The sequence below is a fragment of the Colletotrichum siamense genome (genome assembly GCF_013390195.1).
Source record: "Colletotrichum siamense strain Cg363 chromosome Unknown KSG_Cg363_contig07, whole genome shotgun sequence".
Classification (NCBI taxonomy): Eukaryota; Fungi; Ascomycota; class Sordariomycetes; order Glomerellales; family Glomerellaceae; genus Colletotrichum; species Colletotrichum siamense.
This window is the reverse complement of record NW_023501020.1, coordinates 4,465,405-4,489,393: the sequence shown is the minus strand read 5'-3', so window position 1 is coordinate 4,489,393 and position 23,989 is coordinate 4,465,405. Positions and strand designations below refer to the sequence as shown.

Here is a 23,989-nt window from a genome sequence, read left to right as displayed (position 1 = left end):
TATGACACGTGCTCCATCAGCCAGTCCAAATCTCGATAGATTGACTGCCGAGACATCAGACTCTTAACCTCCTGGTGATTGTACTTCCGCTCGTCCTGCGCATATTGCTCTTCCGCGGGCTTGGTTCGCAAACAGATCCCGAAGACACTAACATTGCAGCGGCCGCAGCTGGATCAGAAAGATGCCAGAACAGAGATAAGCCTGTTGCAGATTCTCCAGAAAACAGTACCAAAACGGCTAGCAACTCCGTTCTTCTCAAATCACTACCCTTGGACAGGGTGAACACATGTCAATCACCAGGGGCTTTTCACACCGATGGACGTGCATGACAGGGGACAGTCAAACAAGAGCACAGGTTACGGCGAGGATAGTTCCAGATGTGTGTGATAAGTATTGGGTTCGTTTTCTACTAAAAAGTCATAATACATTACTCTTCTCACATCCCCCCAAATTCTCCCCGCAGCATGTCTGTCAAGTCTGAGCCTGGGGCGAAGCCGAGATTGGCCATGAACTGCGGGTCTGCCTCCATGCTATCTGTGCAGTCTATAGAAGCCAACTCATCCATAATGGCGTCGTAATCCACGCCGTGGGGTCCTTGTCCCATCAGGTATGGTGTTTGAGCCGAAGGCAGATGCCCCATAAATCCCGGGGGAAATGCATCCAGCTGACTTCCTGGGGTAAATGGCATCGTTCGCGCCGTCGAAGGACTAGCTGACGAAGCAGTTGGTAGAAACCCGCTGCCGTTCTGGTGGTATGAATCCGTGTTCATTGGGAATTGAGAATAGTGTGGATTTTGTCGGGCGGCGGGCTGTGAGAAATGAGGAGCCGACTGTTCGGCCTGGATAGGTGTTTTGCCGCCAGGCTCAGCGTCTAACACGGACGAATCTGCGTTGGTCGTCCGGTCTTGCCAAACAGATATCAAATCTCCCATCAGAGTATTCCATCTGGCTTTGTCATCGTCTCGCAGAGCTTTCACGCAACTCTTGGTATTAGCGATGCTCATGTAAGTGACAAGAAGCGGCGACACGCCGGCTGCGCCAAACTGGGCAATGGAATTTTCCAAAACCTCCATCAGACTCCAAATAAGCGAGACCCGGGCGTCGGGCATCAGTGTCAGCGTGGCACCGAGGAAAGTAGCCTGTATCAAAAAGGCGGACGGCAGTTTGGGTATCGTTGACGCTCCAAAAACAACAGAGTTGCAAAATGAGAACCGGGGGTCAAGCACCTGCACCAGGTTCGCAGCACCTATCTGCGGTGCTGCAGTTCCTGACTCAACGCTCTGATTCAGGGTCCGGAAGAACTGATAAAGCTGGTTGAAAGAACTCAGCGACTGGGCAGCGTGCACAGCGCCGTCAACCTCCTCGGATCCGAATCCAGTCCGTGGCACCCAAGGAGCCCATTCTTCCGGCCCGTTTTCATCCGTTGGCTTGTCTTTCATATCGCTCGTCCTCATGTGTGGTGTTTGGCCGAGTCCCAGAGATACTATGGTGTCAAGCATGAGACATGCCATCATTACTCGATCCAGCGCCGTTGAGTTTGTTTCTGGTGTCAAAGGTGCCGCCTGACCAGATATAGAGTTGCGGCCCCTATTCCTTGACCTGCCGTCCGTGAGTGCCATAGCACCGCGAACGGCGAGACCAATAAGCAATGAGGCAGCACCTGCATTGTCTTGACCCAACTTTACCAGAGACAATACCAGTAGAGCTTTGACATGACCTAGTCCCATGTCTGTTTCCACAGGTATCAAGCCTCGTGCAGCTGCAAATATAAGGCTTGGACGGTCTGATGGCTCAGCCCGTCCTGAAGTATTGGATGATGTCGCATCCTGGAAGGCCCCAACGGCAAGGGCGCACCATAATTCGGCGTGAGCCGCGCTGGCGCCGGAGTCTTCTGGGTCGATATCAAAACCATCGGGTGGATAAGAGGCTGCAACATTATCGAGGACTTCTTTGGAGTTTAGTATTGGAAGCCAACTGTGAGTATAAGAATAGTAAACTTCTAGCAGCCTCGGAAAGTTTCTTGGGAGTTTGAATCTTCGCCGAGATATAGAACCGTGTCGATGTCTTGGGCCCGGTTCGCCCGGAGTCGCGTCCGATGCCCGTTCGGGTCCATTTGTTTTTGGAGACACAGCAGTACCTTCTTGCGGAGTGGCGTCTTTCTGTTTGTTGCGGCCGTCTGCATCCGCATCCGATTCGTCTCCCGAGGTGTCTTGGCGCGGGCTTACACCGTCCTTGCCGGATAGGAGTCGGTCGATGTCTTTATGAACTCGACATCTCCTCCATCTCTTGTGAAGACGGTTACCGGCTTCGTTGTCTTTGTCTAATAGCAGAGCTTGCCCGCTATCGCCTTCGCGGGCGAGCAACTCTGAGAGCTTCTCTTCAGTGCCAGGAACCTGATCGAACAGCCAGACAAGGGCGAGCTCCAATGTTCGAATAAGACCGGTCTGTACGCCGCGCTTCTTCGGAGCGACGTTGTACGTGCATTGCCTCGATAGCGTTACGCAGGAGAAGCATTGTGGTTGAACGCCGTCACACTTCTCTCGGGCACTGCAAGTCAGTTAGCATTTTAGCATTGAAGCCAGCGCAAACCAAAGACCAAATCAGACAAAACTCGGAACTGTCGTTGAAAAAAACAAAGCTAGACGGTTCCCAGAAACGTCGGAACACCCTGGAAATGAAGCTGTTGACGACGCAAGAATTGACTCGGGCCAATGATGAGGCTCTTCGAGCCTGGATCACCAAACATCCTCAAGCATGCGAGGACGGCTCCCTTGCAGGAAGCTTCCGATGTTGAAGGCAAACAGATGATGGAAATCAGACGGAAAGAAGAAGAAACGGAAAACAAGGACGGATGCGAGGTTGCTTGCCTTCTACATTGGTCGCACGCTCGAGAAACTCGCTGGCGCTTCGGGGCCGACGTCGAGGTAGCATTGGTCTCGGCATCGTGAACCTTTCTCTTGGAGGGCATCCTGCAATTGATGCCTCGGGCGGCAGAGCAGCTCCTGTGGCTCACGCCGTTGTGGACAGCATGAGGGCGTGTGCAACGAGAGCGAGAGCGTCGGCGAGAGCGTCGGCGAGAGCTGCGAGGAAGGGTAAGGGCGCGCTGCGGATGATGGTTGAAGCGAGAGTTGTGGCGGATGGATCGCGACGGGATGTTGCAGGGGGAGTGACGATGGGTAGCAGCGGCAAGCAACAGAGCAGCAGCAGCAGCACAGCAATAGCGACAGCAACAGCAGCAGCAGCAGCAGCAAGCAGTCAACAGGCAGAGGAGCGACAGCGGCGATGATTGACGTCTTTGCTTCTCCAAGATTTCCCGCGCAACTCGCTGGAGGTGGGGAAATCCTGGGGTAACCTCACGTCGGACAGTCGCGGCGCCGCCTCAAAGGTTGTTTGCTCGATCTGATCTTTGGGCGGCGAGGACAAAGGTCAGCTGGAATCCCAGTGGCATTAATTGGCCGCAGAAGGCCGTGTACGGATGAATCGGTTTGCGGGGTGTTAGTGCGCTACTTTTGGTGTTGCGAACATGCACAGACTGCTCTCCAGACTCTTCACACAGACAGACCCTTGTCGATGGAGGCGTCTCTGGGGCACCAACCGCATCCAGCTGGGGTCTGTCTGCCATGAACAAGGTTGTGTTGCCTACACTGCGGGCTCTCACTGGTCTAGACACTTCAACTTTGAACTGAGCAACAATTAGGACTTCCCTGAGTTGAGTTGTCAAACCAAGGGGCTGAACAGCGACGGCGGATTCGGAACACGAGACATGCTCGGTGGAGAATGTATCTTGCTAACAGAAAAGCCAGGGGTAAGTGTTTATCAGAGTACCGCCGCCAAGTTGCAGCTAAGGGAGAGGGGCACCAGCGCAGCACCGACCGTCGGAAATGGGGTGCGGATTCCATGTGTCCTCCCACCTGACAGTTCTGTGCCCGCCTTAGTAGGCATTGGACGCGACTCGACGGGACCGACTTGACTGACTCCTCCTGACTGAGAGACGGACAGACAGAGAGAGAGCTTGACCTTGTTAGACCACCCGGTTAGGCGGCGCTGGACGAAACCTGTTGGCCCAGACAGACTCAATCACCTGCGCGCCCTCTCTCTCAACTTGACACTGCCTTTCCTTGCCTTATGCGCTTGCATCCTGGGCTCTCTCACCAACCCAGCTTGCGACTGCTGCCACGGCCAAGTCGAGGTCGAGGCTGAGGAGCTATGGCGACAGCAGGCGTGAAGCGGTCCTTCGTGGCCACGGCCATTGACGACGAGGACGCCGAACACCACCACCAACTGGAGAATCCCTCAAAGTTCATTCGCGTCGACACTCGCAATGGCTACAGTACAACACCGAGAGAGCCTCAGAGCCCGAGGACGAACAGCAGCAGGTACTCCATGGCTGCGTGCTCCAGACCCGAGACGCCAATAACGAGGCCTGCGACGCCAGTCACCCACCTGCCGAACGAGATACCCCCATTCCCTGCCGACGCCTCCATTGTCCTTGCTGGCATTCGAGGCGCCGGCAAGTCGACACTCGCCATCATCGCCTCGACGGCCATGGCGCGGAGGGCCCTCGACTGCGAGAAGGCCTTCCAACAGGTCACCGGCCTGACCAGCTTCGCATATAAACGGGCCCATGGCCCCGCAGAATGTCACCGTCGACAGACGGACGTTCTCCGCGACCTCCTCGACCAGAACTCAAAAGGCTGCTTGATTGTCTGCAGCTGGATGGAGCGCTCTGTGCAGACTCTGCTACGAGACTTTTGCCGTACACACCCTGTCGTCCACATCGTTCGCGATGTCAAGGCCATTCAAGAACACCTCAAGATCGAAGACGAAGACAAGGCAAGGAATCTTCTTGCCGCGAGCAGTACCATTTTCCGGACTTGCAGCAATCTCGAGTTCTTCAATGTCTCTGAGACGGCAGATCCTGCGGCCGAGACTGATGCGGCGAGGATAGAAGCTCACGCTGGCGGTCAGAAGCCACCCGCACCGTATCTTACCCTGAAGCGGGCGGAGAGGCACTTCCTCAAATTCCTCAGTTTGATCATGCCCAAAGGCTCTATCCCCTTCATCGAATCTGCCTTCCCCTTGGCGTCTATTCCGACTGAAGACCGTCGGTTCACCTATGCTATTTCAGTGTCATTATCGAGCCTTCTCAACAATGAGATCACCGTCGAGGAGCTGGAAACAGGTGCTGACGCCATCGAGATCGTCGTCGATGGCCTCGCGGGTGCCACGGCGCTGGATTCTGAACGAGCTGCAGATATTGCAAGGATCATTGGGTCGATCAGAAGGAGCACCGTCATTCCGCTCATCTACCATGTCGTTCTCCCGGACACAACAGAATCGGTGTACATGGACTACATCTTACATGGTCTCCGACTTACACCTGAATACCTCACCGTCGACTTACGCTTGAACGATTACCAATTACTACACATCATCTCAATGAAGAGGCGGTCAAAGATCATTGGTCACCTAACTCCTGCCGTCGACTCTCCCTCATGGGCAGATCCGTTCTGGATGTCTCATTACCACAGAGCCCGCCGAATAGGCTGCGATCTTGTCCGACTTATCAAGCCTGTCACCTCGATCAAGGACAACTTTGATGTGAATCATCTCAAGGCTCTGGTCGACGCCACGACTGGCCACAAGATCCCTCTCATTGCCTACAACTCCGGCCCTCGTGGCAGGCATTCGGCTGCCATGAACCATGTCCTCACGAGCGTCGTGCCAGAAGCAATGGCGTCAAAGTACAGCCCCGATCAGCCTTGTTTGACGGCTGTACAGGCAACGCAAGCGCTGTACAACTCATTCCTATTCGACCCCATGAAGATTTACGTCTTCGGTGCCCATGTCTCCTACAGTTTGTCGCCAGCCATGCATAATGCCGCCCTCAAGGCATGTGGCATCCCACATGTCTACCGCCCCTTCTCCACACCATCACTGAATGGCCTCAAAGACCTCATCGAAGATCCCTACTTCGCTGGCGCCAGTGTGGGCTTGCCGTTCAAAGTAGAAATCATCACTCTCACCCATTCGCTGAGTCGACACGCCCAGGCCATCGGCGCAGTAAACACTCTCGTGCCTGTTCGTCGACTGAACCCCGACGGCACCATTCCAGAAGATGAAAAACTCTTCAACTGCAGAAATCGAGCTGGGCCGGTACGCGCACTTTACGGAGAGAACACAGATTGGATCGGTATCCGGGCTTGCCTGAGGAGAGGACTTTCGCCTGCCAATGCGGTGCGTCCGACAAGTTGCGGTCTCATTATCGGCGCAGGCGGTATGGCTCGTGCTGCAACTTACAGCATGTTGCAACTTGGCGTGAAGAACATCGTGGTGTACAACCGCACCGTCTCGAACGCGGAAAAGATGGTCAATCACTTCACGAGACTATTAAAGAGACACGACCTACCGCTCTTGAGCGCAAACACGGACGCGGAAACAAGATTCCATATCATTAGGACCCTGGACGAGGCGTGGCCGGAAGACTTTCGGCCGCCGACCATGATCGTCTCCTGTATCCCAACGCACAGCATCGGCGACGTCCCAGCTCCCAACTTCGTGGCGCCACAAGCCTGGCTCAGCAGTCCAACCGGTGGCTGTCTCGTTGAGTTGGGATACAAGACGCTTGATACCCCAATACTCAACCAAGCGCGCCAGGTCTCTCACCGGGGTTGGGTCACTATGGACGGTCTGGACCTACTTCCGGAGCAGGGCTTCGCCCAGTTCGAGCTCTTTACAGGGAGGCGAGCACCGCGCAGACTCATGCGTGGAGAGGTGTTCCGATCTTACGAGCCTGACGGACAAGATCGTTCAGCCCTTGCACAACTTGGGCCACGTCTCAACAACATTGTCGAGCAAGAGCCATGATCATTTAATGGGTGTTATGAGATAGGAAGGTCACGACGCGGGATAGGCTTTGCATTTAATGTCCGCCCAGATACCACTACGTACACGAGTAATAAAACAGTAAAATATTCATGATCATAATAGGTTCCCCCAGGCAAGTCAAGCAAGAACCGTGCCCTATGAACGCCCTGATCGCCCAAAGTCGGTAAACAGCCGGGTAATACACCAGTGCTTCTTTTAGTATCTCGAATATGTCCTTCCTGTTTCAGTACCCTGACTTGACATGTATGCGGCAAAGTCCGTGTTGACGTATGGAGACGCCGGCACCTCATTGACATGACCTTCAGCTTCTTTCGAGTCGTCAAAGACCGGCCGCCTTTGTCGAAGAGCCTCTTTTCCAACCCAGCTGAGGTAAACCGTTTCGTGGACTTGTATTAGATCGGCCCCTGTATGGCCAGCTTCGGAGCTCCGGCTGCTGCCATCAGCTGCCTCGAACTCCGGCTTCTTCTCTACCACAAAGACACGGTGATCTTTCTTCTCAATGTAACGGGCCACCAAGATGAAGCCGATGAACCAGGCAACGCCAAGACTGATGATTATCCACCCAACGGTGGGCACAAGCCACCATGGCGTCACGGTCAGGTCGGAGTACTGTGACGGCGGTACCCAGTTGGTGATCACGGGATAGAGACCTCCACACATGTATACAATGGCACAGAAGACTGATAAAAAGGGACGGAACTTCTTGCCAGTCATCTCAGCCCAAGTTGTCGGGGACTTAGATGGGTCATCGTCGGTGGCATCATCGTCAGTAGCTGTCGTAGGAGGGCCGCGGAAGCGTAGGATGAGAATGCCGAGACCCAGGAATGTTCCGATGAATGCGTTGACAACATAAGCACTTAGAGACGTGAGTGCTGTGTATGCCACTACAGGTGGCCTGCCGTAGGTGGCAAATATGAGGATGACGCAGCTGACGAGGTGAAGAACCAAAGCACCAACTGGTGTCTTTTCAGAATGATGCTCCGGCGACATCCAACGGAGTTTAAGGAGTGATTTGAACCATCCTTTCCTTTGAAACCAAAACAAGAGTCTCCCAAGGCTCATGTCCTTGTTTTGCGCGAAGAACTTCGGGAAAGGAAGGATTCCCTGTATGGACAGTCAGTGCCTTGTCCAGGTTTCGGATACAAAAAAGGGGGTGAGCAGAGTGACCAAAAAACAACCAAGGGGCAGAAAAGACTCCATGTGAAGAGCCTGAACTATTCAGATGATTGTGACAATGCAGGACACAGGCGTCATCTGTGTGGAGGAAATCTTCTCACCTCTTTCGCAATCTCTTGCTTCACTCTAGCTGCCGTATAGGTCTGGTATGATGTCAGTTCCCACAGTGGTGGTTTTCAGTTCTTTAGCCATGACATACCATGACGATGATATTGCCCATGGAAGAGATCGCCAGGAAAGCATTGAAGATCCGCGACCCAATATCGCTGTCTGGGTTCAATTGGCCGAAGGTGAGCCTGAAGAACTCTTGGGCAACATTGGCCTCATTCTTCTGAACATCGGCAGGCACAACGACCATCTGATTTTCTGTAAGTCACTGCTAGAAGCTATATTGTTTGGAGGCACTTACATAGCAGATGTTGACAGCCAGGTATAAAACAGCAACGAGTCCTACACCACTCGCCATCCCGATAGGAAACTTCTTTCGAGGACGGCTGATTTCTCCTAGGACATAGTTTGGCTGCTCGAATCCCGAAAATGTGAAAATGATGGCAAGGAATGCCTGAGCGTATCCGTTCGCGTCTTTAGTTGCGCCCGCGAACGAAGTCTTTGGCGACGTATTTTGCTCGATGACGTTTTGTGTTTTGGGAAGCCCGCCCGCACCAACCACGATGGCCGCGACGATGATCAGTAGCATGATCATGATCTTGATTACCGCCAGGAAGTTGTTCAGCATGATTCCGAATCTTCTGCTTGTGGCATGGATGAAGCAGGCGAAGACGGCAACGGCGAGAGCGATGCCCCTGACGGGGCCGTTCTCAGGATCTGAGTGACCAGCGGCCTCAAGGACTCGAAAGGCGAAGTGAAGACTGTTGCCGGCCATGTTTCCGAGTACGATGAACGTGATGCCAAAGATGCAAGTCGACAGTAGGATGGTGTTTTTGCGATAGGCGGGCTTCGAGAAGACATACTGCAGGTACACCATGTCTCCGCCTACGGAGATCGGTCAGCATTGATGCTAGGCCTGAAGCTGCAATTATTCTTACCGCTTCGAGGGATGGACTGCTCAACTCCTTGAACTCTATAACGAGGGACGTTGAGGCCATACTCGATGTAGACGTGGGTACCGCAAAGGCAGTAGACCACACCAGCTAGCCAGAACAATAACGTCGCGCCGACACTTCCAGTACCTTTCATGACTCTTTTCGGAGACATGAATATTCCCGTGCCTGTATTACGGCATTAACAGATGCCCCCTAAGCGACAGAGACAGTTTGACGCACCTATCATGCGGTTGATGACCAGACAGCATACATCAAGGTATCCAAGGCGAAATCCTTCCTTGGGTGCGTGGGTGACGATGCCTTGACCATCCCCGCCAGTGATACCCGTTATTACCCCAGCAGCATCATCTTCGCTCGAGTTGTCGTCGATGTGACGAGGCTCCTGGAAGATGCCCTCTGAGCTTTGGAAGTCATTCATCTTCGGGAGTCTGGCAAGCCAACAAGGCGACTCAGAGATATCGGAGACTCGCAGCAGCTCCAAGATGGGGGAGTCTCGAGGTCTGCGCCATAATGGTACATGGCAAAGCAGGCTACAAGGGGTGGCTCCGATGTTAAGTATGGTCTATCTCTATCTACAAAAGCCTGTGTGACGAGCTGGCATGCAGGTCAGGCGTGACCAGGGAGCAGCTCGATGGCTGGGTCGCGCACCAAGAGCAAGCAGAATGGCACTGAAGGCAGGGCAGACTCGGCCAAGGATGTGGCAGCCGCATGCATGCATGCCCAGGAAAGCCGCTACATCAGGAATGGCGTTCAAAGAGTCACTCAGTCCCCGGCAGCCTCGTCTTGAAATCTGCCTCGCGGAGTGAAAATTGCCCGATTATGCTGCATGGGAAAAGGGCAGTCTAGGTGCGCTTGGTGCGGGAACCTGTTTGCGCGCTTTTTGGGATTCAAACCGCGCTACCGAGGCTCTAGTTTCGGTAAGCAGATGCAGAGCTGAGCTCGATCTGTTGATGGTCTGGCAGGGTCTCAGTGAACGAGAAGTTGATAGGCCTGCCGAAGCGAGCGCGAATAGGAAGAAGCACCGGTAGACTGGTGGTGACACCTCGTCCGTATCCTACCCCAGGTTGGAGCGTGAGAGCGGAATTGAGGGGAGAGCTCTGGCAGCTCACTGCCACCGCCACCAGCTCTTTCGTGACCGAGTTGAGTGCAGATCGGCGAACCCTTGGCAATATGCAGATACAACCTTGTATGCGCTGCTTCTAAGAAGACATATGTATCAACACAGCTTGCGAAGCGCTTGTCCCCGCTCTGTGTTCTGTTCATTGCCATCATGTTGCCGTCTACAATTCGTTCGGTTTACGCTATTGTTCATCTGTTTTAACATCTACTTATAATCACTTTATCCGAAGTTGTCATTCGTGAACATTTGCATACAAGAAGACTTAGCCCGTGGAAGGCAAGTTTGCAACCCTTGTACATATTGAGTTAAAGCAAATAGCCCTATATCGCGTCAATTCGTCCTGAACATTAGGTACACAAACTCATCCTGTCTCTGTACCTTATCTCAAGCTAGCAATCTTACGCCGCACACTCGCATGCCACGGGAAAGGAGGGTGACAAGCTATCAACGCAGGTCAGATTGGATTGGATGCCTTCGTAAGGGTGTCTCGGGTAACTGAGACCGCGTGACAATCTACCAGCTACCCTTCACTGATTGAGCGCTAAGAGAACGCTTGTCTTCATCCCTGGCTGCCTTATGAGCAGGCGCCCAAAGCTGCGCTGGCAACATGGTTCGCTCAAGCTGGACTTTGAGCGCATTTACAGCTTCAACCAACTCAACATGTTCTCGGGCGAAACTCATGAAGTCCCCAAAACCACCCTCTTCGCAAAGGCAGAGAACCTCGGCTTGCCAAGCCAGGAAGACAACCTCTAAACCTGGCGCTCACTACCGGGGACCGCTCAGAATGGTGCCCTCTGCCGCTTGACCTCCCACCAAGTTTGCAATCAAGCAAGCCAAGCCGGGCGTGATAGGTCGCTGAAGGAGACGCAGCCAGCCAGCATGAGATGTCTCGTTCCCCTGCTGCTGCCTGCATTGCTTCCCACACCATTCCGTCTCTCGGTATCAAATTCGAACTGTCCAGCCCGCCAGACACACTCGAGTTCCGTCCAAGTGGGCAAGCAAACAAGATGACCCAATCCCTCAGCCTCACTCTCATCTCGTTCCTTTCCCCCCCCTCCCATCTCATTCGGTGACCCAGCCAGAGTTCTTACCCCCTCGTCCAGTTCCGAGAACCAAGTCCTGGTCGCAAACTGCCAACATTGTGTCCCTCGTGGCGGCCACACCCACCGTTTTGTCGCATAGTCCCAGCGAACCGGTGGCGCCCCTCGAGGTCTGGTCGTGTGCTCCCGCCCTGGGGCCAGGCTGTCATTCAAAATCCCACGTTGTCTCCCGATCTGCTTTGCGACCGTTGACGCGGAGTCCACTTTTGAGGTTTCTATTTGTCGTCGCTTTCAACTTTGCTCACGCCCTGTTGACAACATCGCACGTCAAATGCCAATCTCAATAAGGCGTGTTAAACAGACTGATTTCATCATCTCTTTCCTGATTCTCCCCCAATGGCAGGGCCTCTTCAGATCGGGGACATTGTTAATCTGAGTAAAGTTTGTTGGGACGTCTACAGATTTGGATGGGACAACGACTACAACGCAAGTATGTTCCTCGATCCATTTTCCGTCGATGCTCTTTCGCGCATTTCCTGCTCTTGTCCGTATCTGTATGTTCGCCATTCGTCAGGATTGTTTCGGGTACATCAACCTCAGAATAAGCCTACTAATGGCTGATCGGCCTGTGCTTCATTTGATTGAGAGCGCCATCTCAGCCCTCCGCCCGGCAAGCGTGGCCGTAGGGCTGACTTGAGGCTCTAAGAATTCCAAAACTGCAGACGGCGACACAAGCTAACGGCATCTCAGCCAAGCAATATGAGGAGTTCGGCCGCGACGTCAGGGGACTGGCTGAGAGCCTCGATATTCTCACCCGAGTGGTGAGCCAGGCAGAGCAGTCTCTCCGCAGAGATGTGTCGTACAAGTCACTGCGATGGGACCCGTCATCCCTGGGAGAGATTATCGGAGACTATCAGGGGACCCTCAGAGAATGCATCGAGTTGATCGACAACAACAATCGTTATCGCCTGAATAGTGGTCCTCTCCGAAATATCGAGTGGAATGTGTTGGTTGCGCCAGCCGCGGACCGCCTACGGGCAAGAATCGCCCTACATAACTCCAAGGTTCTTCACGTCCTGAAGCCGTTCGAAATGTGAGCTTCGCCTGTTCCCTTCTGACATTTGAAGACACTGACGAATCCAGCGATCTGCTGTGTCGTGTCAGAGAAGACATACACAGGGTTCACCATGATCTTGTTGATCGCATCTCAGCTGTTCATGGGGATTTGCACCGCCTGATTGGGGTCCTGGTTCCGGACCTGCAGGTGGCTCTAGATCAGCAAGCCCAGCAACAGGAGCAAAGTCTTGACATCCCACTATTGGTGAAAGATGGGCTGCTCAAGGCTTGGGAAAGTCGGTCCCCAGACGAGCCGGCCCCCGGTCTGAAAGAGATCACGGACGCCTTCGTCGTTCATTTCGATCGCTCTACCGTTAACTTCACACCTGCTGGTATTCTGGTTGAGAACAAGATCCCACGCCTGGAACAGTACCTGAGCCTTTTGAAGTGCGTATGGTTGAAGGAGCGGATTGACGAGTCGCCTGAGCTCAAACAGGCCGTCCCTGGGGTGTCGCATTGGCCATCATATGTCCAAGAACTCGAGGACGTGAGTTGAGAAATCCCAAGACTGTTGGTAGGAGGTACTAACAGACGCAGTGCCTTTCAACGCAATGCGGCCGGTTCAAACAAGATTTGGTCAAGCCAAGCCTTGCGGGACTGACGTCTGACATGCTCGATATCTGGCCTGAGAAGGAACTGCCTCAGCTTGTCGATGTGGTGACGAAGGATGCCCTGATGGAACAAGTCCTTGACATGTAAGGCCTGAACCATACGTGGCACTCATTCTGGAATCTAACTGACTTGATGGAAAGTCCACTCCAAGGTTCCGGTGCCAATGTCCAGAGACGACTTCAGCTTCTACGCAGAATGGGCGCAGACGGGAGACGATTCAGGATCAATATCACTGGCGTGGAGCAGGGAGCAGTAAGGAGCGCACGCCGTCAAGGTATGTAAGCCTGGCTGAGTAGACCAGGATAATCGCTTACAGTTGCAGCCGAGACGATTGACTTCGATATCACATCCGTCATCCTCAACCCGCTGTATGCAAACCCATCTAGTTCTGGCGTACTGGAGATGATTCTTCGCAAAGACGAACGGATCGCGAGGCTATCCTTCATGGGACGCAAAGATATCATCAAGTTTCAGCAGGCAGTTACGGGATTCAAGGCCTTTGACAACTACTGCCAGTACAATACCATGGTCAGCTTTGTCGTCTCCGGTAGAGATGAACCGCTAGTCGAAGACGCCTGTGTCCAGTTTTGGATTCCAAAGCAGCTTGATGGCCAGCTGGTGACCAACAATGAGGCAACGGTGAAGGAAAACGCGAGATCAGGTTCGATGTCGTCTACTGCCCATGATGCGACATCGAGACAGAGTACCATGCGAAGCATGTTCAGCTCCTCGAACGTGTTTACCACGAGCCCTACGGAAACAGTTTCCATGTGGAATACGTCTGGGCTCGCAGCCCCATCACTGTCAAGAAGCCCACCGAGACTTTCACCAGTCAACGGCATGAGCCCCTTTGGTGGTCGGCCACCTATATCTATACCACGCCGCCCAGTTGGAGGCGGATCCAACTCGAGGAGACCGACTGCAAGCCCGACGGCACCGTCAGCAACATCGCCATCGAGCCCGCCTTCCTCCAGCTTCTTTCCTAGATCATGGTCTTCCGCGATCGCACCGTCAGTTTCGACAGTGAATAGCCGGCAAGACCGAACTTTCAGCGTGTCAAGCAATGTTTCAACTACGACCTCGCCATCGAACAACAGCTCAGGCAATAGCGAGACGCATACCGTTACCGTAAGTATTGGCGGGCACACGACTGGAACTGTTCACAGGCGACCACCGAAGCCGATGATCGTCCTCTTTACCCAAAACCGCAAGACCAAGAGGCTTGCGCTGGTGACGGTCGACATTGACGAAGACACTGAAGTCAATCCCGACCGATGTAACTGTCGGAGGTCGGGAAATGATGGAGCATCGTGCACGATAGCCGCCATGGAACAAAAGAGGGGCACACTGAACCTCGTAGCCCGACGATTCGAGAGCCGTGACGGAGATGTCGACTGGAACCTGGCCAAGCTGGCACTTGGCCGTCAGGGGGAGAGAGAATATGCTGGTGCGGTTTGGAAAGACGTTCGGCGTATCAGCATAATGTTTCCCACGCCGAAAGACCGAGAAACTTTTGGAGGAACTCCTAATCTGTGTCAATGCGTGTCGAGGACGGAAGCTGAGCTAGCCAACTGTCTGAAAGACCGGCGGCATAAGGGGCAGCTGGGTCTCGTTCGGGAATTTGGGCGGCAACAGCTGAACGAGTACCATCGAGAAAGGTTCGGATCGCAGCAGGACGTGGTCAGGGGGATGAGGGACGACATTCGGTAATTCGATAATGGCAACCGTGACTGCTGGTACTGGATGAGTCTAAGACGAAGGCTGGATATACGGCTGTGTGTTCATGAATCCAGACGCTAATGAAGAAGTTTAGAGGGGGTTGATCAAAGACATGGCCTTGGATGAGCTCTTCGACGAAAAGATAGATTATGGTGCAGATGTAGGAGGTGAGGAAACGGGCGGAAGGCTCTTCGTTCGCGAGATGATCCAGGGATGGCGAATCCAATCTTTCGATGTTGCCTGCGATATGCGGTCGGAAGACTGTAATGATACAGAACCTACTTCAGAGAACCTGAGACGAATTAGCTCTCGACAGCAACATGAACTTCTGTGACCGTGAGTGTGTTGTAAGCGGCGAACCCGCGGAATTCCCGCGGCATCGGAGATAAGAAGTAAGAAGATCATAGCCCGCCCACGCCGACAAACATCAATGACATCGTCCCGGTGAGTCCCTCGACGGTCAGAATTGCTCTCTGTCGGAGACCGCCGACAGCAGACAGAGCATGAGTGACGGGAAATGGACGAAACCCAACACTCCCGTCCGCCCTGCCGCGCCGAACAACAACATCTCCGAGCCTCGGCAAGCATATGGACCAATGGGACGGGGTCTTCGGCAGCGCCTCTATCTCCCAGGATCCCTTCTTGACTCGTTTGGGACGATTCCTTATCTCTGCGCAGCGTTGACGTGCATCTTCTGGGTGGCTCTAGACCCTGGATTGTCTTATCTCTCTGATCGGATCGGCTAATGACTGCTGCTAAGGCTTGGGATTGCTTCCATCACCTGTCGCGATGGAAAACATCTGCCCACGGTCTTTCGGCGTTCGTGATGGGAGTCGCAAGTAGTATCAGATGAGCCAAAGCCAGAACGCCTTGGAGAAATGGGGTGAGCTTGAACGCCAGCATTGGAGGCATTCTCTTTCTTGCTGGGTGGTCGAGGGTCTTATCAGGAACTATCGATTTGGAAATCTCCCTGTGGCATGATGGATCATTCCAAACCAACGTGCGCAGTTTTCTCAACACTCACGCATACCTCACCTCACTCCAGGTGAAGGTCGTCGCCGGCGGCCATCTCGGAGAAGCTGGTGCCGTTTCGAAGCAACAGAGTTTGGCTGGTGAGATGGACGCAGCTCTAAGCTGTCACCTGTCCAGGGGCATCCGAGACACTGCACTGACTTTCAGAGCCCCAGCAAGCCCCCGCCGGCCACTACAACTGCAGTCAGTTGCTCCAACAAATGCCTCCCGCACTTCGCAGGTCGCCGCATCTCCAAGCACTCGGTCCGCGTAGCCAGGCAGGATGCGCCCGAGAGGGAGGACGAGGAACATGGCGGCAGTCTCCTGGAGTGCCACGCGGGAGCGATGCCGGGGAGTTCCCCCACACTCTGCGAGCCTCTACTTTGCAGTAGTAGTTCCTCAGCTGCGGCCAGGGATCAGTGGTGTTTTTTTGGGGGGGGGGGAGTCTTGGGGGATGTAGTTGGTTGATGACGGAGCTGACTTCCATGCGACAATGAGAACCCAAGTACACACAGCCCAAACACATGCAACAAGTATGTACATTGGATGTTCCGTCTCATCTACCACCAACTCGCCCGTGAATTGCTATGAACCTCATGTATCCCCAGAACTCCTTCTCTGTTCCTCGCCACCCCCAGCTGCAGAACCAAGAGCTCAGTCATTCACAACCCACGCTCTCTTCCGCATCTCACTCACATGGATCCGGATGGGGTCGACAAGGGAGAGCTGCCGACCGCGTCTTGTCTCCGGGGAGCTGCACTCAGCTAACGCTAGAAACGGGCCCGCCCTTCTGGGTACACAATTCTTTTACTATCGCCAGCCATTCATATCGTCCCGCGCGGCTTATCCCACTGATAGCGGTTGAAGCTAATTGCTCGAAACCATCAACTAAAAGGATCGCCCCCATGCAGATTGCAGACTGCCTGACGGTACCGTACCACTCACTCAGAGTAACTGAGTCGGATTTTGATATACATATAAAGTGAGATCCACATCTTGCTCTGTGTCATTTCTCGTGGATATCTTCGAGGGTTTTTTTCCACACCAGCCTTTTTTCCGCAGTCCAAGCCAATCTCGAGGTTTTGGTTCATTGACACCGCCTCAAGATCGACCCGTCCTCGTTCTGCTTACACTCCGTTGCGTTGACAGCGTCCGCCCCCCTTTTTTTTCCCCGCTTATGCAAAAACATGAAAAAAAGCCAATTTTACGCTGTGACGCGCATTTCTCTGCATCGCACGCAAAACGCGTCAAAGTCATCACCAACACCTCAATTGCCGTCAATCACTATAGTCCCAGTAGTATTCAAACGTATAACTACACGATAGAGACATAAGGTGTGTATTTCATGCTTCCGTAGCAGTCAATCTACCCATCGAGGCATTGCCAACCCAGCTAGTCACCTCATCCCCATACCATTCGACCAACAAAAGGTCTATTTTCGTCATGAGAGATCAAGATGACATTTGCTGAGGAACAGAAGAAGAGACCTGCTGTATGACTTTATATATCTACTCAGCATACGGTTTGTATGGCTCTGAGTAATATATAAGCATACCAAGGGGCTTGATACGGTTCTTCAGAGCAAATGCTTTGGCAGTCAACAGGATTAATGACTCTCCTGATAGCTCAGCTTGTTCACGATATTGAGCAAGAGTCTACTGCTGTATAGATTGTGCCCTGTTACTTACAGTTTGCCGCTGGTCAGTACATGTCCGTGGTTTATTATATCAGATACATCGAGAAAGACGCCGGGCGACGACGACGATACAATGGCGCCCAGAATATCGAATCTACAGCTATCGACGATCGCGATGATACTGCCATTCGAAGACCAAAAGACCCACGAGCTGGCAAGTATCGTTGGCTGTACCGAACGAACGATTCGACGACATAGATCACGACGTAATATCACTGGCGAAGTGCAGAGATATAAGAGGTGCCGCCAGAGTCGACAAAAGATGGAAATATGGCATCGTACAGAGCTTCTTGAACTACTGCAGTACCGCAGCGATCTATCTCTTGAAGAGATGCAAGATTTCCTATTTGAAGCCTTCGAGATCCAGATCAGTCGTTCTGCAATCAGTCGACAGTTAAACTCAGCTGGCTGGACGAACAAGAAGTCCAAGATTATTGCTGCTCAGCGAAGTGACGAACTACGATACGAGTACTTGTACCGTATACGACGATATCGCCCCGACCAGCTGGTATTCGTCGACGAATCCGGCGTCAATAAGGATACTGGGATACGGAGGACTGGATGGGCGCCGAAAGGGCTTGCTGCGTTTCGAACTGCAGAGATTGATCGGTTTCAGAACTCTCGCGTACAGATCCTGCCAGCCCTCACGTTGAGCGGTATCCTACACTTGACTACGTATTATGGTACGACTGACGGCGATGGGTTCTTTCGTTGGCTACAGGAGTGCCTTATCCCGAAATGTGGGCGTTTTCCAGAGCCAAACTCTGTCATCGTTATGGATAACCTCTCCTGCCATCGTATACCTGAAATCGAGGGTTTATGCCGGGTATCAGGTGTCCATCTCGAGTTTCTGCCTCCGTATTCACCAGACTTCAACCCCATCGAAGAGTACTTCGGCGATCTAAAGCGATACATCAGGAAGACGTATTCGAAGTGGAACAACGATGAGAATGACACTCGGGATTTCATGGAATATCTACGTGACTGCGCTATGGAGATTGGGTATCGTCTACCCCAGATCGAGGGCCATTTCCGCCATTCGTTCGTCAACTTTGATGGGACAGAGCATATATTTGACGATATCGAACTATAAAAGGGAGGATTTGCTGCCAATATTGAACATCAGCAAGCAATCCAAATTTTCATCGTGCGTTCGCGCGCAATAGATCTTAATCGTGTCGTCATATGATGGTCAATCATCAAATCCATGATTGTAGCCAACAAGATTGCCAAAAGGTTAGCCACAAGCGCACCAGAACACAAAAAATATACCGTCGTCCATTGTTTTCGTCGGTAGCTACGTATACATATCAATTTTGCCTGTATAACGGCTGAAACGCGTTGTTGATGCTTGTGACGATGATTTGTGATGATGACACGTCATCACGATCAGAGACTTCAACCATAGTCAGAGACTTCAACTGCCCCTAACCAGTATCGGGATGGACCGAAGTGTATTGTTTGCAGATCCAAAATAACAGTAATTCTATTGCTTTTATACGTATAGAGCGGCAGTGTTGAATCTACGGCTATGGGTAGACTTTTCCGTGGTTGAACACGTCATGCAAAAAAATCGCGCATACAGTCAAACTTCACACCACTCTTGCTGTATCACTCTTCTTCGTTATCCTCCTCCGAGTAATACGTCTCTGTTGACGACGTATCACTCGAGATTTCAATCTGATTGTCCTCATCGCCTTGCTCGATTTCGTCTTGTTCGATCTGTAACTGCGTGGGCAGCATCTGCGACGCTGACAGCAGTGGTGACGAAACGAAACCAAAGAGTTCCGAAACGCCTACAAAGTTAGCCATATTCGACAGTAAACAGCTCTATATACACTCACCACGTCGACCAACTTCAACTGGCGTACCACGGATCTCTTGCTCGATGGATTGACGTGGCACTAGGGCGTCGATATGTCGGGATGACCCCAACTCGCCTGAAACTAGCGCCGCAGAGTTTTCAACTGGCGCCGCCGCCGTCCCTCCTGGCAATCCAGCGTATATTCTTGTATAAACATCTCCTTCTGACTCTCGATGGTTTGAATGAAGTTCAGAGTGAGATACCACGTCGGAGAGGGCGTCAGACTGCCCTCCGTAGTAGGCGCTGTTGTCTATGAAGGATTTGATCGAGTTCCTGACATCTTCGGTAAGATCTTGAGTAAAACCCTGTTCAGTAAACCAAATATCTGGTAACTTGCGAATTGCCCGCAAGCTACTGTCTACTGATCGCAGTTTCTGTAGCTTCTTTCTGAACCCTTCGTCGACGTTATATCGCTTGCCGCGGACGGATATAAACCACTTGATGAAGCTGGCCACTTGATCTAGAGCTTTTCGAGGCGAATCCGGTACCACTGGCGAGGACGAACGAATCGGGAGTGCGATACTTGGTTGACGAGTGCTTGGAAGGTTCAATGGCGGAAGAGTTGGCAACGAATACTGTGAGATGTTCGCATATGGCCAATATGCCGGCGGCGGCGGCGCCGGCGGCGGCAGCTGTACGTATGGGTTAGGATATTGAAGATGACGATCTGGCGCCCCCGCGTTGCCGTATATATTGACGATGGCGTTGCTGTTGGCGTTGGTTAGGCCAGATCTTGACCCTGATGATGGAAGTGCGGCATTTTCAGCCTTCTCTTCCGTCATCACTGTCGTCTCCTGGTTATCATCAACCTCCACGATATTCTTACTTCTCTTGCCCTGGCGTTTCTGATCCTCTATAAACTGGTCGTGAAGAATCTCACCAAGCAGTTCTTTAGGTGGTTCCATATTGTCAACGCCAGCCTGTCCAGTCATAATAGCCTTCGCCCACTTCTCTATATGGTGAGATTTGATCTTGTAGTGCTTCTGGCCTAGTATATAGCACCAGTTGAACTTCTCGTCGCCCGAACTATTCTTACATCTCTGGTACTCTGGGCAGATGTGCGTACGGAGAAGTTGTCTGTGCATACCCTCCTTCCGACGCTCGACGTTTGCAGGATCGTTAGCCTCACGATCGATCGCCTCTTGCATGCCGGCTGAAACGCCTGCTCGGCCACCTTTTCGAGGCGTTCGTACGCCAGTCACTATACCACCAGAGATTGGTACGGCGCTGTATTGCCACTTGACGGTGAGGTGGACTTCACCCCTCTCTTCAGCTTGTTCAAGAGAGGGGACAATATCAACCCATGGAATACTTGGCCAAGTGACCCCTCCAGTAGACGGATAGACCCGAGTGAAGATTGGTGTTGGTTTAGATGCGTTGGTGGGCTTCCTCCAAGCAACGACAACAGCGATATTGGCCTTCTTCACAATATACGAGTGAGCCACTTCTGCCTCAAGTTGGGCGCCGCTGTCTGCCTCCCAGTCTCTACTATTCGCATCTAATACAGGAGCAATACTGAATCTGTTATACGCGATGCTCTCGATGGTTAGATCGAGAACAGGTAAACCGTTACCCTTGAGCGCTGGGCCACGGGTAACCTGGATTTGTAGCAGAGTTGGTTCCTCGTTACCCATATCGTCCTCCTCTTCAAATACATCGTGGAACGACATAAACGTATCATCAGCGCTATGGCGAGGGGCCGTAGGCGTATCGTCCGCAAATCGAGTGGTTTGACGAGGGGTTGGGTTAACTGGGGTCGAGTCTGGTCGAAACGGTGGCATCGACGAAGGCAGAGTACTTCGGAGCCGGATCGTATGCGGCGGATCCTTCTTTCGCTTCCTCTGCGTTGTCGTTGCTTTTTGGCGAGAGGACGCTTTTGGAGCTCTTCGTGATGACGGAGGGGCTATAAGTACACGCTTTCTTCGCGATGTAGACTCAGCCGCCACCAAATCATTAGTCTCGGGTCCAGCCTCGGCGACGATAACCTCCTCGGCGGCCTCCTCGGCGGCCTCTTCGGCGGCGGCAGCCCGGCGAGCCCTCTCGGCGGGCGTAACGATCCTGATCGACGGCGAGGCAGAGCGTTGAGGAGGATCTCTGGCGGCGTCCTGTGCCAGTTGTTGTATACGTCGTTGTTTCCGCGTACCGTTGGCGATGGGTGACGGACGATGCCCAGAAGGGTCATCATCCGCCTGCCGAGCCGCGCGGCGGCGTTTAGGAGGCATCACGATGCCCTCAGATAATGAGATTCAATAGAAATAGATCAATTGAAGCCATCAGAATAGGTCAATTGCCGTACTACGAATATCTACGTGGCGTTGGGCAAATTTTCATGTATATACAGGGATTATGCGTGCGTAATTTCGGCAAAAAGGGGGGGCGGACGCTGTCAACGCAACGGAGTGTATCGACTTCCGGCGACAGGCTCCGAAAACGACGGCAAGATGGATGAAGATCAAGGTCCATCTCAAATCGTCCCCGAGGCGTCACCAAAGCGCACAGTGGGAGATCGTCTGCGCGGCGCCAAGAACAGATTCTTCACGAAGCAAGGCCTCATCGGCGACTACGACTATGCGTTCCTCTTCCGCCCGAACCTGCCCTTCATGAGGAAGACGCGCCAGTCCGCACCCTTTTTCGGCCTGCACGACAAAATGCCCACGCTCTTGGCCATTCTCCTGGGCTTTCAGCATGCCCTGGCCATGTTGGCTGGCATCATCACGCCGCCCATTCTGCTCAGCGGTGCTTCTGGTGCCAACCTGTCGGGAGAGATGCAACAATATCTAGTTTCGACTGCCTTGATCGTCTCTGGAATCCTGTCCGCGATCCAGATCACCAGGTTCCGCATTTTGAAGACTCCGTAAGAGGACCGAGTTTCCCATTCAGTGACTGTACTATCCACTTACACGATTCAGCTACTACATCGGAACCGGCCTTCTCTCCGTCATGGGAATCTCATTTGCCATTATTCCTGTCGCGCAGGGTGCTCTCACCCAGATGTATGCCAACGGCTTCTGTCCTACCGACGCTGAGGGCAACAAGCTGCCGTGCCCCGATGGATACGGAGGTCAGTCTTTTCGCCAGAGTGCTGCATTCACTCAAACGCTGACTTTGTGTGTAAAGCCATCATCGGTTCCAGCGCCCTCTGTGCTCTCATTGAAATCTTGATTTCCTTCATGCCGTCTAAGGTGATGCTTCGCATCTTCCCTCCCATAGTCACTGGCCCCACTGGTAGGTCTAAGACTCCAAAAGCCGCTGAGATGCAGTCCTGACTCTGTTTAGTCATGCTCATCGGTATTCACCTCGTCGAGAGCGGCTTCCAGAACTGGATGGGTGGCTCAGGGCCTTGCGCCAGTCCGTCGACTGCGTCTGCGTTCTTCGCAAAGTGCCCCAACATCTCGGCGCCGCATGCTCTGCCCTGGGGCTCCGCCGAGTACCTTGGGTTGGGCTTCTCTGTGTTCCTCACGATTATTCTCTGCGAGAGATTCGGTGCCCCTATCATGAAGTCCACTTCGGTCATTATTGGTCTCCTTGTTGGTGAGTTGCTGTACCCAAACCATGGCCCAAGCCGTTACTAAACCCCTACCAGGATGCATCATTGCAGCCGCGACAGGATACTTTGACCGATCTGGCATCGACAGCGCCCCTGCCGCCTCCTTCATCTGGGTTCACACCTTCAAGCTAAGCCTGTATGGGCCTCTAATACTGTGAGCGCCCATCTTCTCATTTGGCTCCTGAAGTCCCTAGCTTACCATCTTCCAGACCTCTCCTTGCGGTTTACATCATCTGCGCCTGTGAAGCCATCGGAGATATCACAGCCACTTGCGATGTCTCGAGACTGGAAGTCGAGGGCCGTCTCTTCGAGTCCCGAATCCAGGGTGGTGTTTTGGCCGACGGTATCAACGGAGTCCTCGCTGGTTTGATGACCATCACCCCTATGACCACCGTGAGCTCCCCCCCCCCCCTCTTCCTCCACCTCTCTCTCAAATCAAAGGTAAATAACTTACCAATGAGCCAGTTCGCCCAAAACAACGGTGTTATCGCCCTCACCCGCTGCGCCAACCGGAGCGCAGGATATTGCTGTTGTATAACGCTCATCATCATGGGTATCTTCGCCAAATTCGCCGCCTCTCTCGTCGCCATCCCCTCCTCCGTCCTGGGCGGCATGACGACCTTCCTCTTCACCGCCGTGGCCGTCTCCGGAATGGCAATCATCACAAAGGGTGTCCCCTTCAACCGCCGCAACCGCTTCATCCTGACCGCCGGCCTGACCCTCGGCTACGGCGCCACCCTCGTCCCGACCTACTTTGACAACGTCTTCACCTACGCCGGCGACAACCGCGGCCTGCGCGGCTTCCTCGATGCCATCGTGCTCATCATGGAGACCGGGTTCGCCATCACCGCGTTTGTCTGCATGTTTCTCAACTTCGTGCTCGAGGAAGAGATCGAGGACACCGAGGGCCGGGATCTGCCGCCTGCCGGCAGCGCTGTGGCTCCCAAGGATGTCAATGGAGGCGACAGCGCGCGGGGAGCTGATTCCGAGGACATCCAGCCTGTTGGACACAGCGCTGCGGGCAAGGGAGAAGAGAAGCTGGCATAATGTGGCTAAGCCTGTCACTGCTACGAGCCAGACGGTTGTGGCGGTTGAAAAAGCTGTGTTGGAACTGTGTGGATTGTGTTATATAGATGA

At 53.2% G+C, this 23,989-nt stretch overlaps 6 protein-coding genes across 6 annotated transcripts; 4 read left to right on the top strand and 2 right to left on the bottom strand.

Moving 5' to 3' along the window:
* Window positions 1-436: 436 nt before the first annotated feature.
* On the bottom strand, window positions 437-2,967 carry qa-1f (Quinic acid utilization activator; the record flags this gene model as incomplete). The annotated part of the gene is made up of 3 exons (XM_036643377.1): window positions 437-1,947; window positions 2,137-2,546; window positions 2,885-2,967. The coding sequence occupies 3 exons, from the start codon at window positions 2,965-2,967 to the stop codon at window positions 437-439; spliced, it is 2,004 nt and encodes a 667-aa protein (XP_036492524.1).
* Window positions 2,968-4,205: 1,238 nt separating this feature from the next.
* On the top strand, window positions 4,206-6,866 carry qa-1s (Quinate repressor protein; the record flags this gene model as incomplete). The annotated part of the gene is made up of 1 exon (XM_036643376.1): window positions 4,206-6,866. One exon carries the CDS (start codon window positions 4,206-4,208, stop codon window positions 6,864-6,866), a length of 2,661 nt encoding a protein of 886 aa, XP_036491953.1.
* Window positions 6,867-7,082: 216 nt separating this feature from the next.
* On the bottom strand, window positions 7,083-9,545 carry MUP1-2 (High-affinity methionine permease; the record flags this gene model as incomplete). The annotated part of the gene is made up of 6 exons (XM_036643375.1): window positions 7,083-7,991; window positions 8,165-8,206; window positions 8,263-8,421; window positions 8,473-9,056; window positions 9,110-9,292; window positions 9,347-9,545. The coding sequence occupies 6 exons, from the start codon at window positions 9,543-9,545 to the stop codon at window positions 7,083-7,085; spliced, it is 2,076 nt and encodes a 691-aa protein (XP_036491954.1).
* A 2,138-nt stretch (window positions 9,546-11,683) lies between these two features.
* Window positions 11,684-14,001, top strand: CGCS363_v011525 (uncharacterized protein; the record flags this gene model as incomplete). The annotated part of the gene is made up of 7 exons (XM_036643374.1): window positions 11,684-11,777; window positions 12,038-12,380; window positions 12,431-12,890; window positions 12,941-13,098; window positions 13,156-13,289; window positions 13,338-13,676; window positions 13,718-14,001. 7 exons carry the CDS (start codon window positions 11,684-11,686, stop codon window positions 13,999-14,001), a joined length of 1,812 nt encoding a protein of 603 aa, XP_036492520.1.
* Window positions 14,002-17,703: 3,702 nt separating this feature from the next.
* On the top strand, window positions 17,704-18,534 carry CGCS363_v011524 (uncharacterized protein; the record flags this gene model as incomplete). Its single annotated transcript, XM_036643373.1, has 1 exon — window positions 17,704-18,534. One exon carries the CDS (start codon window positions 17,704-17,706, stop codon window positions 18,532-18,534), a length of 831 nt encoding a protein of 276 aa, XP_036492521.1.
* A 3,212-nt stretch (window positions 18,535-21,746) lies between these two features.
* On the top strand, window positions 21,747-23,899 carry uapA (Uric acid-xanthine permease; the record flags this gene model as incomplete). The annotated part of the gene is made up of 7 exons (XM_036643372.1): window positions 21,747-22,159; window positions 22,215-22,366; window positions 22,423-22,530; window positions 22,582-22,836; window positions 22,889-23,006; window positions 23,062-23,245; window positions 23,318-23,899. The coding sequence occupies 7 exons, from the start codon at window positions 21,747-21,749 to the stop codon at window positions 23,897-23,899; spliced, it is 1,812 nt and encodes a 603-aa protein (XP_036491955.1).
* Window positions 23,900-23,989: the final 90 nt, after the last annotated feature.